The 17,694-nt window shown below is 35.0% G+C and overlaps 1 protein-coding gene across 2 annotated transcripts in view; it reads left to right on the forward strand.

Moving 5' to 3' along the window:
• Positions 1-17,440, forward strand: part of MSH2 (mutS homolog 2) — a gene marked incomplete at its 3' end in the record, with an annotated part of 55,066 nt that extends 37,626 nt beyond the window's left edge. For both annotated transcript variants that reach the window (XM_084235754.1, XM_084235755.1), the window contains 8 exons: positions 4,215-4,338; positions 7,124-7,274; positions 8,433-8,530; positions 11,047-11,292; positions 12,260-12,464; positions 13,564-13,811; positions 15,292-15,464; positions 17,270-17,440. In XM_084235754.1, coding sequence (XP_084091880.1) covers positions 4,215-4,338; positions 7,124-7,274; positions 8,433-8,530; positions 11,047-11,292; positions 12,260-12,464; positions 13,564-13,811; positions 15,292-15,464; positions 17,270-17,440 — 1,416 coding nt within the window. The remainder of the gene's footprint in view (positions 1-4,214; positions 4,339-7,123; positions 7,275-8,432; positions 8,531-11,046; positions 11,293-12,259; positions 12,465-13,563; positions 13,812-15,291; positions 15,465-17,269) is intronic.
• Positions 17,441-17,694: the final 254 nt, after the last annotated feature.

Below are 17,694 nucleotides of genomic sequence, written 5' to 3' on the forward strand. Positions count from 1 at the left end.
TATTTCTTTGAGTGATTTAATTTTGGACATTAAATTCCTTGCCTTGAAAGTTGAACACTTTATGTGTTTCTACCTTTCCTCATACCTCTTAGTTTTTCATAGCTATATTTTCATATTATCTAGGTCTAAAATATATACAAAGTGTCTATATAGCCTTAATCCCAATTTCCAGGGTTGCTTAATGTTCATGTTGTAGGGGAAGAAAGTAAGATTCCTTCTATCTTTCTAGGTTCTTGATTGAGACATTCCCGATAATAAAGACAGATTAACAGGGAAAAAAAAAATTAATTTCCTCCATAAAGTAGCCACAAAGGTAGGAAACTGAGCTAGGGAGAAGTAAGTAGAGGAGGGAAGGGGCCTGGGACTTCAGATGACAGGAAGATAATTCACAGGAGGATGGAAAGAGCAAATGTTTGGTAAACAAGTATTTGCCATACCTTGGAAGGGACAAAGGAACACAGAAATGTCCTGCGAATCCCCCTTTCTCCCCCCATTACTATAGCTCATACACTTTATAGTTGCTTCTGGGAGTCTCTGGCAGTGGCTTTCTTGCTGCCCCAGCCCTCTATCTAAATTCTTTTAAGCATTTAAGGACGAAATAAAAACTTCCTGAGTTTGCTGTTTCTTTAAAAATATTTATCCTAAAATAATCCCTGTACCATTTTGGGGTGGCAAGTTTTTCTCTCCTACAATGTTTATATGTAAATGGATTCAGTGCTCAGTCGGTTTTGTAACCATGGCTGCCTCGTTCCTGGGTTTAAATGGTTTAATTACAGTTTTATTTGGCTGGTTTCATTTTTCAGGTATTATGGGTTTTTGGGGGATTTTTTTGTTTTTCAAAAGAAATTTTGGGGAGGGTTTTATAGTATTTGAATTATTTCATGTTTGATAATATCTGGTTTTTGAATTTATTCTCTAACAAATCTTGATATTGAGTATTGTAATTACGGCTTTGTTAAACTTTGAGGGTGTACCAGATTTATTTACTGGGTCTTTTTCTTCTATCTTGAGGGTAGGGAGTAGCTACCACTGCAGCCTTGCTAAAAAGTCAGGTCCCAACACTCCAAAAAAATAGTATTATTTCTAAATAACATAGATAATATTGTCTTAATGTTTTGGTTGAAATTGCTTCTAAAGATTAATTTAGAATCTACATCATTTCAATGTTGTCTTTCAAGTTGGGGAACCACAAACTCAGGTATCAGTCCAAATTGTTTCTAATTTGGGGGTTTTGTTTAAGGGGATTTTAAGGGGAAAAATGGGGGAGAAGGGAGAAGTATAGAATTGCAAAGACTGATTGGTTATAGATCACATTTCTTAAATTCATTGGTTTTTACTCAATGAGAGGGGGAAATGTTCTTTGCAAAGTTCTGAGAAAGGCCTATTATAGTGGGAAACCAGTTCTAGCCAGTCAGTGATTGATTGATTTATTTAGTTCACTGAGGAATAGTATTTGCACATATCTACAACATCCCCCCTTTAAAAATATTAAGGATTTTTCCCGCTTGCATTTTATCTTCCTTCTTCAAAATCAGGTCTAGCTGAGGTGGTCAGTACAGCTGAAACCAAACTGTTAGGACAGGAGATGATGATTCTGCCATTTTTCTGGATCTTTGAGTTGCACCTCAAATCAGGGGCTGATCATTTCACACTTGTTTAACTTGCCTGTGAAGTTCACTGCAAATTTTCCCAGTTCTATGATCCTAATTTCAAATTTACCAGTGTAACTATCTTTCATCATCACAGTTAGAAACCAGGTGATGACTTTGGAGCACAGCCTAATAAGCTCCTGGCGTTTGCTTCTCTTTTCATTGTTGGTGAGAGCATCAAGTCAGGACATTCAAATTGCCCACCATTATGGCCATGCAGGTGGATGGCAGAGAGACTCAGTGAGTATACTCGTTCAGAGTTAAAAAGTTCCATTAGGTGGATGTCAGAACCCAGATGGAGTTAGTTTACTCGGCCTGAACATCCCTCTTCATACCCACCCCCTTTAGCAGGCACCCCACTGCCCTATTTCCTTTTGTTTAATTTTTGATCAAATTTAGGTTGTTTCTGCCTTACGGCTATTATGAATTGTATTCCTATGAATAGTCATGTAGGAGTACTTGAACTCCTGTTTTCATTTTTATTTGAGTGGTATACCTAGGAGTAGACTTGCTGGCTCATTGGGTGATTTTGTATTTAACTTTTTGAGTAATCACTAAACTTTTACAAAGTGGCTGCATCATTTAACATTCCCACCAGCAATATATTGAGGCTTCCAGTTTCTCTACATTGTTGCAAATACTTATTTTTTGATTTTGCTTGTTTTATTTATTTATTTTTAAAGATTTAGTTATTTATTTATGCAAGCACTGGGTACAGTCAGAAGTGTGGGAGGGTGAGAGAATTCACCAGAGACAGAGCGGGGAGCTGAACAGACAGACTGATGAAATACACTGCTGAGGGGAGCAGCGGGCAGCAGGAGAGGTCTGCGTGCCATGTGGGACCCTCACCCGGTGGCCGGGGATCGAACCGGCGCTGCAGAGGCTGCAGACAGCTTCACAACCCAGCATTCAACCACTGCGCCACTGGGGAGGCCCGATTTTGCTTGTTTTAATAGCCATTCTCATGAGTGGGAAGTGGTCTTTTGAGGTGCTAAGACCAAATCTCCAGTCTAGAGGGGGTATTCCCACTCACATTCAACAATTCATATGACAGAGCTGGGTGTCCTACAATTTTTAAATCAGAAGGTCAGTAATGGTTGAAATGAAACCAACGAATCACCAAGGTAGTAGTTATTAAATGTATTGTATACACATTCTAAAAACCTGGGAATACTCAAACCAGAACAGGGAATATTGTGACAAAACTCAGGGTACTTTGTGACAAAGCACCTTATGTAGTGAGAAGGCTGTGATGGTTTATTCTTTTTTTTTTTTTAAAGATTTATTTATTTATTTATACAAGCACTGGGTACAGTCAGAAGCTCGGGAGGGTGAGAGAATTCACCAGAGCCAGAGCAGGGAGCAGAGCAGGCAGAAGGACCGAAGTACACTGCTGAGGGGAGCAGCGGGCGGCAGGAGAGGTCTGCGCGCCATGCGGGACCCTCCTCTGGTGGCCGGGGAGCAGCCAGGGATTGAACCAGCGCTGCAGAGGCTGAGGGCAGCTTCGCATCCCAGCGCTCAACCGCTGTGCCACCGGGGAGGCCCTGTGACGGTTTATTCTTTATAGTGTTTGGTTATAATACTAGAATTTTCTTAAATGAAAGAATTGGTTAGTGGTTACCTCAATCAGTTTTGTGTGGTGCTGTTTAAGTTTGGATTTTTATGGAGCCTCCTCCACAGTCATGATTGGTTAAATCAAGGACCATTGGAAATTGTTTCCATTTCCATCCCTTCTCTCCTCCCCTCTTGGTTTCTAGATAATCTTCATTATCTAGTTAGATAGCTGTATAATACTCTAATCTGTTGATATACTATTGTGTAAATATTAAGATGTTTTATTTCTGGATTTTGCTATAATAGATAAATCTGCAGAGATTTTTTTTTTCATTTCTGTGTTGTTTTGCTTTACGTTATTTACGTAGATTGATTTCCTGTCTTCTGTTACAGCGCTTTAGCATTTTCCTATATGTTAGTTTACTAATTTTCTCATCTGTGATTGGTGGTGGTGGTGTTTTTTTTTTTTCAACTTGTCCATTTTAACTTGACCTTGATGCATGTGAACAAAATGTCCTTACAGAAGAAAATGTTAGCTTTTATACTGAAGTTTCAGATTTTGCAAAAGTATTTTTGTGAATCTCTTGGTCTTTCATAAAATGGGCTTATTAAGAAATTAAATGTTATTTTTTTATATAAATCTTATTATCTTGTTTAAAATTGAGAAAGTTATTTGAATGTCTTTTTTTTTTTTTTTTTTTTGGCTGACTCTTTTTTCTTAATTCTTATTCTTTGTGACAGTACTTTTGGTATATGAAAGCAGTGTGTTCCAATAGAATGGATAGTGATTATATGAGTAATTTTTGTACCTCTAGAACTCTAAGCTCCTAGTGAATGGAACTTTATCTCTCTGGTAAATGAAATTCCCTGCAGTTCTGACTGAGTAACTTAAGGATAGCAAATCACTTAACCAAAATATTAAATTTAAGTTAACAAAAGAACATACTTGCTTCATAATGACATCTTTACCCATCGTTTATAAATTTTAACTACTCTTTGTTCTGTCTGTAGGTGGAAAACCATGAATTCCTTGTAAAACCTTCGTTTGATCCTAATCTGAGTGAATTAAGAGAACTAATGGATGACTTGGAAAAGAAGATGCAGTCAACATTAGTTAGTGCAGCTAGAGATCTAGGTAAGAATGGGTCATTGGAGGTTTGAAAACATGCAGTCCCCTACTTAAGGGTTTTCAACTTTATGATGGTGCAAAACCAATATGCACCCAGTAGACCTTCTACTTGGAGGCTTGAATAAGTTGTTTCCCAGGCTAGTGATATGCTGTGCAATATTCTGTCATGATCTTGGGCAGTAGCAGTGATGCGTCAGCCATGGGGTGTTACCCTGAGGGTGAACAACCAATACTCTATGGCATGGGGTATTCAATGGGCTATGTGAGATAGTCAAAAGTTTATTATATATTAGATGGTTTTGCCTGATTGTAGGATAATGTACATGGTCTGATCACATTTAAGGTGGCTAAATGAAGCTAGGTCCTTTATGGACCTAGGGTAGGTACATGCATTTTTACTCTTAGATATTTTCAACTTATGATGGGTTTATTGGAGTGTAACCCCATCGGAAGTCAAGGTCAATAATTCTGTGTGTGTGTGTGTGTATAGCAGAATTACTTTTCTAGAAGTCATCTTTGTGCCAGCCCCTTTCTTTACAGAATAAAATTACAAATACTTAAAGATGACATACAGCATTCTTTATATTCTAAGTCTAACCTCCCCTTTCCAGACTCATCTCTTAATAACTTTTCCAGCCCCTAGATGACCCTACTTCTGCCAAACAAATCATGATGGCTTTTACATGCATTTAAATAAGACATTTTAAAATGTCGCTTCCTCTTGTAATCCTAACTCTCCTAGGAATGGTTCATTAATTTGGCTATGAGGTTTCTGAACACTTCATTAATATCAGCTTTAAAAAAAAAGTCTGCCTTCCATGATAGATTATGAATTCCCTAATTAGTCTAATACTCTTCACACTGTTTTGTTTTGAATTTTTAAACCTTTCTTCTAAGCATTTCACATATGTATTTGAATGAGTGAGTGAATCTTCTGTTTGAACTAGAGGACCCCTTGGAGAAGTACTAATTAAATTTTTGGAAACTGATAAAAGTTACAGATCCTCTTCCCAGAAATAAACCCATACCTACATGTACCAAAAGCATTGTCAATACTTTCCATGGAGGGTGCATATATGGACTAGATCCTTGGTTAAGAAGCTTTGTTTTAAAGGATATCGAAATCTACCATTATTTTGTAGCTAAGGATATTAATTGAGGTTTGAAGAGTTTAGCTATACAGAGTTAAAATTAATGTTTTCTTACTGATTATTGACTTAGTAGAAAGTTAATGTATCTACAGATTCCTGTGTTTTGCAGTTAAAATTCAGTTCCATTTTAAATTACTTTGCTTTATAAAGAAACCATGTGGACATCATTGAAACCAAACTGAAAAGTGTAATGATAGTACAAAGTATAAGGGTAGTACAAGAAGCATTAGGCTTGGAATTGGGAAATTGAAGCTCTAGTTTCAGCTTTGTAAAACTTCTATAGATAATTTAATTTTTCTGATTGTCAGTATAGTCATTTGTAAAACTAACAGGTTGGATTTAGTGCTTTGGTCCTTAGCCTTGCATACCTTGTCCTCAGAACTCTTTGAGGGCATGAACTTCATTTTAAATTAAGTTGTAAACCTCATGAAATTCTGAATATGCTAGTGTTAAATAAATGCAGTATTTATCCTATAAATACCTTTGTTTCTCATGTGTAGGGAAGCTGCTGCTTGTTAATACTATATTGAAACACATGAGTAGCAAACTGCATCACATACTCATGAGATAGATTGAGACTTTGATAACTGATTGATGCAGTCTTCCATTGTGAAATTGTCTTTTTCCCTTTGAAGGTTTTGAAAGATTCCTTTATTCAAAATCTGGTTTTATTTCTGAGTGGATCTTTACAGTCCCTTTCCTCCCTGATCAAGTGAGACCTGTCTTTAGTTGTTTGCTACTACTAACAGTTGGTGTCCGTGCTCCTGGTTTGTGGTTTAAAGATCATATTGAGGGGCCTTCCTGGTGGTGCAGGGGTTAATTCTCAGCACTATGAAACTATTGGCAGCCACTGTGGCATGAATTCAATCCCCGCCAGGGAGCTGACCCACATGGTGCAGCAGACCTCTCCTGTCTTGCCTGCTGCTCCCCTCAGCAGTGTATTTCAGTCAATCTGCCTTTCTGTTCCCCACTCTGTCTCTGGTGAAGCCTCTCACCACCACCACCATCCCGCACCTCTGGCCTGCACCGCAGCTCTTGTATGCATAAATAAATAAATCTTTTAAAAAAATCATATTGATAAATGGGATTATGAAAAAGAGACTTTAAAAACCCCCAAAGTCTTGGGTGCTGCATGAAGCCTAGCGAGTCAGTCATTGCTTGCTTTGTGAGTTTCCTATAGTTAACAGGAAATATATGTCTTGTTTTCTGAGAGTTGCACTGTCATAGTTAAGTTTTTGTTTGGGAAGTATATTTGTTCACTTTAATTATATTCTGTATTATTTCTGGAGAAATGCTCTGGTTAACTGAAGAACGCTTTCGTAAAACGCGTCAGGGGCAAGAACCCCTGTGCTACCCACCATTGGCACTTTGCAGCCTCGGATTGGTTTACCCAGAAGGTGCTTCCACTTGAAGTTTACATAAAATAAGGGAGTTTAAGGTTTTATCAATATCTTATGTTGTTTTTGAGTGAAGTATAAATATAATTGAAATACTATCTTTCCCAGCTAGTTAATAATAATTTCCAGTAGGCTGTCATATAATAAAAATGTTTTTTTTAGTATTTAGATTTTACCGTTTTAAAATATTTACATTGTAAACTATCTGCATATGTTACTTTTTCTTTTTTCCTTACCATGAAGGCTTGGATCCTGGTAAACAGATTAAACTTGATTCTAGTGCACAGTTTGGATATTACTTTCGTGTAACCTGCAAGGAAGAAAAAGTCCTTCGTAACAATAAAAACTTCAGTACAGTAGATATCCAGAAGAATGGTGTTAAATTTACCAACAGGTTTGTAAGCCTATGTTATGTTGATAAACCTTAAATAGTTCCGTGGAAGTAAATTCTCTGGTGAAATGTAAATGTTGTATGGTAAGGAGTTTTACCATATTTATTGTTAATTTATGTAAGGTACAGGGTAAGGTTGAAACTATTTTCTTAGAAGAGGCTAGTCAGGTATCCTAATACCACTTGTTAAACTATCTTTTCATTGTCTGAAGTGTCCTTTCCTTATGTTGGTTGGATATAAAGATTAGTTTGGGGGATGTGTACTAGCCTTGTTGAGGACCCTCATAAATTACAACTTTTAAAAAATCATGTTCCTTGTTGACAAAAATATCATCAGCATTTTCTGTCTTTTCCTTCACTGGTACCAGAAAGTTCCTGAGACTGATTATTCATAGATTAAAAAAAAAAAAAAAGATTTAAAAATAAATCTGTGACCGGGGTGGTGGTGGGGTCCTATCAGTTACCCTTTCTCCTTCTATACTGGAGTAGAACTTACGGCAGTCTTACTTCCACCCTCCTCGTATTCCCAGTCTCACTAGCTTTTGTTTATATGTGCAATCCCATTCCATCAATTTATTTAAGAAGTATTTGAGTGTTTGTTACATGCAGACATATTCTAGTTGTTTAAACGCTTCAGTAATGAAAGCAGTCTGTTTAATTTGTACTTCTCATTTTTGGGTGAAGAAGCTCGAACTCCAGTTCCCAAGCTTTAGATAGCTAATAATGCTAGATTCTTAAGTCTGTCTTTGTTGCCAAATTTAATAGTTATTTATCTAGCACACTATATCCCTGATTCAAGAAATACATATATTTTGGCTAAATGATGAGACAGAACTTTAGGGGTATTTTATTTTATTTTTTTTTTTATGGGACCTCACCAGCGGCCGAAAACGAACTGGTGCTGTAGAGGCTGCAGGCAGCCTCGCAGCCCAGTGCTCAACCGCTGCGCCACCAGGGGAGGCCCAGGGGTATTTTAAATCATTATCAATCACTCATTGATTAGTTATATACAAAAAAGATTGGACTGACTTGGCTGATATTTCCATTTTAATTATTGTTTTGATGCTTTATATGGTATATGGTCTGATAATTTTATGTAATATGTATTACCACCAGTAGATGTTTTAGTATTTTTAATAATATCATTATCTTGATTTGCAGTAAATTGACTTCTCTCAATGAAGAGTATACCAAAAATAAATCTGAGTATGAGGAAGCCCAGAATGCCATTGTTAAAGAAATTGTGAATATTTCTTCAGGTAAATTTAATAGAACCAGTACACTAAATGTTTTGAATATTACCTGGGTTTTGGTAATAGAAAAAATATCAGGATGCTTGAAGACTGTTTTTAATGCCATTATACATAATGAATATTTACCTGAGACTACCTATAATATAATGCATGCTATATTGTGATAGAACAATAACTGGAAATTACTCTTGTGCATAGAAAGATAAGCTGGTGTGGCTAAGGAATGGGAATACCCTAAAGAGCACAGGTATGCAGAAAAGTACAAAACTTATACTATAGTTTAAACAAGGAAAGGAAGCAAAAAGGGCTACAGGCACTAATATTTTGTGTTATCTATAGACACTAAGTGGTGGAAATAAATCCATTGAAAAGCAAATAGAAATTCTGCATGAGGCAAACTTTTTTGAGTTACATGTGCCATTTCATAGATTTTTGCATTCCATTCTAGAGCCTCTGTTTGAGATCACTGTCTTACAACGAAAGGGGCAGCATGGCTTGGCATTGTGGTGTTGCCCTTAGCATGGAGTGAATGTGTGTTTTTTAGCACAGCATAGTGGTTACATATGTTAAGCTGAAAGACTTTGCTTGTCATCCTGTGTATATTGACTCTAACCTCATAGTGCCTTTCAAAAATAACTACTTTAGCCAGTTGGTCAAAGTTACTTATCACTAATAAGGGGACAGATGACATTAAATGCTTCCCATCATGATGCAGAAGAAAGGACACAAAATCACTTAGCTGTGTAGTGTTCCTAACAAAAATGTTTAACCTAATTATAAACGAGAAGGAAAAGGTAAATTCAGACTGGGACTGAACTCTTTTAAAATGTCAGTGTTGTGGAAGCAAGAAAGAAATGAGCAGAATCTCTGTTAAATAGCACTTAAAGAGAAAGGATAATCAAATGGCAGCAGACAACCCTTGATTGGATCCGGAATTAGGGTGAACTTGGCAAAACGGTGAAGGACTGTTGGGACAATTTAACAAGATTCATTAAGATGAGGCAATATGGCATCCATGTCAGATTTCTTGGATATATATTGTGATTAAGTAGCAGGGTGTCCTTTTTCTTGGGCATCCTGAATTACTTAAGGGTGAAAAGCATACATATTCCTAAAAAAAAAAAAAAGCACTAACTCATATTTATTAAATTAAATTGTTGGTAGGTTAAAACTACAAGATTTTAACCATCAAATTGAAGCTTTTATATTTGAGTCACCTTGCATTTAAACAAAACCTCTTCTTTATCTAATACAGATATTATAAATTATCTTTACTTTGAAATACGATAGATGATTGTTGTGGCTTTCTCTCTTGCTTTTAAACCAGAAAAGGTAATGCTATTCAGAGTTTGATAATGTGAGATAACAATTATAGACTTTTAATTAATTTGGTTTTCTTTTTACCGCTAACCTATTCTTGTTGACGTATTAGAAATTTTATGAATTTTAAAGTACTTAAAACAAATATTCCACTAATGTTTAAGTAGTTTTTATAGGTTGCTACATGATAGGATAATATAACACTGTCTTCCTTTAGAAAATGTACATGTTAGGTAAAGCAGGAACAAATTTAATAGTGCTAAGACAGAGTAAATGAATTATTTGTATTTGAGCATTCCCGAGTTAGTTTTTATTTTTAAAATATTCAGGGATCAAGGAAATCAAGATAAGGCAAATTTCCTGCCATTGATTAAACTCATATATTAGTGTTTTTCTAAAACACATCTCATGAATGTCCTTTGAAAGTTTTGACACATTGATTTTGGTGTGATAGTTCAACATAACATGTGGCCTGTTACATTAACCCCTCCAACCTATTAAAATTTTGGAATCTATTCTGAAAATTTTGACCATTTTTATTGCCTAGAAGCATGTGTCAAGAACTTTTTAATGTACATAATAGCTTTTAGTTTTAATGTTCCAGCAAAGTAGGTCTTATTGGAAGTATTTTAAGTGACAATTATAGATCTAAATTTATGCTGAAATTCAACTGCATGTGATACTGATGGGAAAAAGTAAAGCTCAAGTAACACAATCAGATTTAGATATGAACAGGCCTTACAGTCACATTCTATCTTAACATCTGATGTTTGCATGTTTCTTAAGATAATTGTGAAGTTCTACATTTTAGACTCTTAAAATTTAGAAACTAGTATATTTTAAAATTGAGAGTGTGCCTCAGATACTGCACACACCCTGCATTTTCTTTCTTATCTTATGGATGTATTGTGAAAACTTTTCCTTACTAAGTTTTTTTAAAAACAGCATCTCATTTCTTCATAAGCAACTAGGTACATTTATGTTTTAATGGATTTTGGTAATGGAGGGCATCACACCCTGTGAAATCTGTTTGTAGTGTAAGATGTAGCACACTGTTTTAATCTCACACTGAGTTTCAGTTATTTCAAGTTTAGTTGTGACAGAGTTCTCTTAATTTTTTTAAAAGCAAATAAACTAAGAAATGGACTTTATTTTTTTATTATTTAATATGTTTCCTGTTTACATTCTCTGTTTCTGTACAGGATATGTCGAACCAATGCAAACACTCAATGATGTGTTGGCTCAGCTAGATGCCGTTGTCAGCTTTGCTCATGTGTCCAATGCAGCACCTGTCCCATATGTACGACCAGTCATCTTAGAGAAAGGACGAGGAAGAATTACATTGAAAGCATCCAGACATGCTTGTGTTGAAGTTCAGGATGAAGTTGCCTTTATTCCTAATGATGTTCATTTCGAAAAAGATAAACAGATGTTCCACATCATTACTGGTAAAAAAAACAACAACAACAACAACAATCACCTATTGGTAGATTGGGGGTTAGGCAGGTGTGTTTCCCTCTTTTTAATGGAGTGGAAGAATTTTCAAAATTGATAATGAAAATCCTAGTCTTTGACATTAGAAAAAGAATGTGTTACTCATACTAGTAATATATTCACATTTGAATTAGAGGGAAGATTTGAAACTGGAGGAAGCTTATAATGGATTTATGTGAAATTTCTTATCCAGGGGTTTGGTGCATTTTTACAATGTATAGTCCTTTATTCTCAAAGCTTACCTTTTGAGTTAGATGCTTGAGTCAGATCTTTAAATAATCAGGTCATTGAAGGTCAAGCAGTATTGGCTGCTGGAGTGACCTCAACTAAGGATAGTAAGTGTTGTAAAGATATGGCTCTACATTCATGTGAAACTTGAAAAAATTAGACTTGCTTATAGACTAATGTAATGTGTCTAAAACTAACGTGTTTTGAGAGATCTTAACTCACATCCAGAAAAAAAAGGGACTAGGGGTAGGGTAAGGAGTCTTTGGGTTATGAATTTGATTGTATTTTATTTCCCCAAATGGGTTTTCAAGATGTTCTTAGAATCTAACCTAGGTAAATAAATTGCATATTTTCCAAAGTAGGGTCAAGCCTTGAGGCTTTAGTGTGGAGTTGAAGTGATAGGAAGGATTTGAGTATATGGATCCATTTAATACTAGCCCTACTTATTACTGAGTAATGATTAGTTCATTAGTCATTTTTTGGGGATGTCATGAAATTATCCTGCAGATAGGTAGCTCTGTGAGCTGTGGAGAACTGTGTATGTATGGTGTTTCTAAGCCATAATGATAGGCCATGTATCCCCTATCATATGACCCAGGTGTCTAGTCACTAATGTGCAATTTAGAAATAGTCAGTTTACTAGTAGAAGAAATAAATTAATAATCTTGCCTTTTGACATAATGTGTTGTCTAGGTCCCAATATGGGAGGTAAATCAACATATATCCGCCAAACTGGGGTGATAGTTCTCATGGCCCAAATTGGGTGTTTTGTGCCCTGCGAGTCAGCAGAAGTATCCATTGTGGACTGCATCCTGGCCCGGGTTGGGGCTGGTGACAGTCAGTTGAAAGGAGTCTCCACATTCATGGCTGAAATGTTAGAAACGGCTGCTATTCTCAGGTGAGTGCATTTCCAGTCCCTGAATGGAAATGAATGACTCTGTGCTGTGAGAAGTCCACTTGCTGACCCATCTATAAAACATCTGAGAACTTTTATCTAGTTAAATAGTTTTCCCATGAACTTTAGATGATGTTAAAAATTGATCAGGAGAGCTGCTTTGATTTTTTTAAAGTCTCCTTTAGGTTTCTGTTTGGTGTTCACCTTATAAATCTGCTCCCCCCACACCCCCATACTTTTGCTTGCATTGTTCACACAACCTGGAATGGCCCTTCTATGCTCTTTCCCCAAGTCTTTTCTAATCTTGAAAAACCTAATGCTGGAAAATCTGCTTCTTTTCACATGTGCCTAAGATCATGGATATTTCTTCTTCTGTTCTAGTCATGCATGTAGTTTATTAGGTTTTTATTTTAGAAGTTATTGAAATCTTTTGACTTTATTTCACTTCTCAGGAGCTTTGATGCCTTTTTCTTGGTATTTTCTAAAGTATTTTGCATCTAGTAGATGCTTCGTAAAGCATGTATTTATTGTTTGATTTGGGAGAGTTTTAAAAGCAATAAAATGTTTGGTTTAGTAATTAGTCAACAAGTTAATACTCACTGCTTTAAGAGGTTAAAGAAATAAGCATAAGATATCCATCAGTAGGACGTGAAGAACTATCAGACTCTCTAGTCATAAAGTGTATTTGGTTAAAGATGAGAAAAGAATGCTGATAACTTTCTTAGTATTGGTAGGCACACAAATTTACATCACCCCCAGCCATGTGTAAGACTTGTTTCATTGCCCCCTGTCCAATCTTTACATGGTGTTACTTTTTTTTCAAATCTTGATTGCCAGGAAATGAATAGTTACATTATTTAGAAATTATTTAATTACTAGTGGTGAGATTGATAATTTAAAAAATATCTTCGCATTTGTTTTCTCTTCCATCAGTTGTTTGTGTGTGTGCCCATTCTTCTGAAGTTTTAGTGCTAATTATCAACTTCATTGAATTTTTCAGTGTTAAAATAATCTGGTATATTTGTTGTCCCTTCTCTCCCTTTTTATTTGCACTATCACATTAATATGTCATGGGAAATTTTCATGTAATTATGTGTTTCAGGTCTGCAACCAAAGATTCTTTAATAATCATAGATGAGTTGGGAAGAGGAACCTCTACCTACGATGGATTTGGATTAGCATGGGCAATATCAGAGTACATTGCAACCAAGATTGGGGCTTTTTGCATGTTTGCAACTCATTTTCATGAACTTACTGCCTTGGCTAATCAGATACCAACTGTTAATAATCTACATGTCACAGCACTGACCACTGAGGAGACCTTGACCATGCTTTATCAGGTGAAGAAAGGTGAGCATGTACCACTGATGTACTGCACAGCCAGACTGTGGCAATAGGACATGCCCTACCCTGGATCATCAGTAACTGCCCATTTCATCTAAGTTAGTTTGAATTGTTTTTAGAAGATACATTTACCTCTTAATTCATAGTCTAGAGGCAGGGAAATCTATATGCCCATTATCTATATGTCTCTGTCTCCCTAGTACCACTCATTTTAAGACAGTCACAGAAAGAATAATCTATACTCTTGAGTCTGTGTTGTAAACATCATCTCAAAGGAATTTGGTACTACCTCTCATGGAAGTATGTTTTCTGATCAATTTAGCTGCTAGGTACTAACAGTAAACTTGAGGTTTCTAGGCTCTTTCCGTTATTATGGATAAATTATTATAATTATTTGATTGTATTTTTAAGGAATGTTAATAAACTGGTTTGTTTAAAACAGGTTTCCAGAAATCCTGAAATTGTTAGTCGTTATCACATATGGAATGACATACTTGTTGACATTTCATACTTTCTGAAAAGTTTGTCATTTGCAAGTTTGGTAACTAATCATATTACTGAGTTGATGAGATTAATGTGCTATAAAGTTTTGATTACTTAAACATTTCACCCATGAGAACTTTCAGATGACTTTTTGCTTTTCAGTGAACTCATTTTTCTGCATCAGTTGGTTTGCAGGTAAATGAGATGATTATTTTTGGGTCTTCTAGCCTTTGTTACTTACGCTTCAGTGGGAATCCTGAGTTACTGCATTTATGTAATTATTGTTGATAACGGAATTTAGATACTTTTTAGTTAAACCTGGCATTTAGCATGAATTTGAGATTTTGCTTTTTTAAGTCACTGTTTTGTGTGATAATAGAAATAGGTTCAGGGTTGTGAAAAAAAGGCCAAATGAAGTACAGAGAAGAACAAGTTCATTTTCACTATGGATGTTCAGCAAACATTTGCTTTATTTGTTTCTTTTAGTTGTGCAAGGTATCCATCTCCAGAATGATGGGATATATAACTAAGTGCCCCCCATTCATTTTTTAATAAATGTTTATCCAACCAGTTTTTGAGATACCCATCTCTAGAAAATGATTATAGGAAAGGATATTAAATGTTTCTAATTAGTGATACTTGCACTTTTTTTTCTTAATACTTTAGTACCTACCTTATGAAATAAGCAAACCTCAGAGAAATATTGAGTTAATTTTTTTTCAGATTCAGATATTTGTCTAGCTTTTTGAGGATTATCAAGTTTTTCCTCCACTATTTGTATTTTTCCTCCTTCATTTGTCAAGGATAAAACATGGTACCTAGTCCTAATTGCTTTTCATTGGAAACTTAATTAAAATTCCATTAAATTGCTCTGAAACATTTGGCTGATGTATTTGAAGTAATACAAAATCAAGTTTCTTAATGATGGTAAGAAGGATATGTTCCATTTACATAAATAGTGTCTTTCTACTTTTGCCCCTCATGCCCACTAAAATTCTTGTAGGTATCTGCGATCAAAGTTTTGGGATTCACGTTGCAGAGCTTGCTAATTTCCCTCGACATGTGATAGAATGTGCTAAACAAAAAGCCCTGGAATTGGAGGAGTTTCAGAATTTTGGAGAGTCACAATATGATGAAATGGAACCCGCAGCAAAGAGGTGCTATCTGGAAAGAGAGGTTAGTCAGCTAGTTTTTGTAGTTACTTCATTTCTGTATCATTACATATATCAAGTGGCCAAAATATTATTTTTCCCTATATAATTGTGGTGTTTACTTTTTCATCATTCATTGTTTCATCATTACATTTACTTGCCTAGCAAAGAATCCTGTATGATTTAAATTTCTGTACTAGATACATCTGCATCATTTTTGTACTACATATGTCTGCATGATCAAGTACCAGATTTAAAAGAAGGAAAGGAATATTAGTTTAGGTTTAAAATAATTCAGAGGAGCTATAGATTTCCGAAGCACTTTTTTGATACTTTCATGAATAAATAGATCAAGTCCAGTTAAATTGCATACTTAGTGCTTAGTTAAAATAACAAATAAAATAAGCATAGCTCCTGCCCTTCAGTTGTTTAAACTCTGATGTAAGAATAATGAAAATATCATAGAAAATAAAGTGGCATATGACAAATATTTGGGGAAGTTTTTTGTGGGCAGGATATTTTAGTTCTCATGGGAGAAGTGAATCTTAACTTGGACCCTCTATGAGTGATAGGAGAATTGTAGTGATCACACAGAAAGGAAGCAATGACTAGCAGGATTATTAGTTCTCATAATAATGAAAATTAAAATTCACTGCTGGGTCCTGGCAACATTTACTGTATTACACATTGTGACATCTTCCTGTTCCATTAACTTTTACCCAGTGAGGTTTTTTTCTGTCACTGTTCTTACTTGAAGGATAGATGTTAAAATAATAGATGTTATATATGGTTTGTTGAGCTTAAAAGGTATGGAATTTTACCTATTCTACCTACAGGCAAGAGAAAGGTATTATAATTTATTAATAGTTTTAAGCATGGAAGATTGCCAACCCGAATAAGTAGTCTTGGTATCAGCCACACCTCTCAGTGATCTGAAATTAGCAGACTTTTTTTTTTAATGTCATCTCTAATATTCTGATTAAAAAATTCTTTTTTGCTAATATTAATTACAATGTATTTTGAAATTTTTTACAGCTTAAGGAGACAAATGTATCATTTACTCTAGATTTTAATCTTTGTTTGAAAAAAGTGTACTTTCTATTTAATAGGGTAGTAATTATTCTTCATCTTATCATTTGGATTTCTACCTTTCACCTTTAAAGTATTTATTACCAACTAATTCCCTGTGTGAAAAGCAGACTTCTAGTTCTCCTTCATAATGCAGTAGTAAATATATATTTAATGCTACTCTTTGCTAGGTGCTATTCTAACCACTTTACACATTAACTCTTTAATTCTTACAGTAGTCTTATGAGGCCGGTAATATTATATCCACTTTGTGGATGAGGAACGTGGGTTAAGGGATTTGCCAAGGGTTATATGGCAAGTAATGACCATGTTTTTCAGAACAACAATAATTGGGCAGTAAAATAAACAACAAAGAGATACCTCTTTGGTGTGTATTAAATATTCAGTAACTGTTATGCCTGATAGTATTTGTATCTTTGAATTCATTTTTTCCCCAGAAAGTTAAGTTTATATATCAATTACAGAAGCTGAGGAATTTAGGGAACTACTCAAATAGTCAGCCTCTTTGTCATTAGCTGCTGAAATTATAAATATCCTTTTAATGACATGGAAGTGAAGAAATATGGTCAACTAAGGGCTTTGCTTATATATTACAAACAGTGCATATTTAAATAGTACAGATGTTCTTTAAATACTAGATGGTACTTTTTGGTCGAAATTTAATGAAATAATTTATTATCTCTAATGTGACTTTTAGGATACACACTTTTAAGACTAATGGAATGTTTTTATGTCTTTCAGGAAGGTGAAAAAATTATCCAAGAGTTTCTATCTAAGGTGAAACAAATGCCGTTTACTGAAATGTCGAAGGAAAACATCACAGTAAAGTTAAGACAACTGAAAGCTGAGGTGGTAGCAAAAAATAATAGTTTTGTAAATGAAATCATTTCACGAATAAAGGTTACTACGTGAGAAGACTGACGATAATATTGACAAACTATTATCTAATGCTTTTGTATTGTTTTTTATTAACCTTTTTTCTTAGTGTTGGCAATAGATGCCCAAGGGGGAATCCACTTAATAAAATATTTAGTAATGCTTTGCTCTACCTACTACATTTTTAAAGATCTTTATTTTGAAATAGGAGAACTGTAACTGAGAAATACTTAAATGGATATGGGCAACAGTGACTAATAAATAAAATCATGTAGTTTGTGAAATTTGGC

This window comes from Talpa europaea, assembly GCF_964194135.1.
Source record: "Talpa europaea genome assembly, chromosome: 6".
Taxonomy (NCBI): domain Eukaryota; kingdom Metazoa; phylum Chordata; class Mammalia; order Eulipotyphla; family Talpidae; genus Talpa; species Talpa europaea.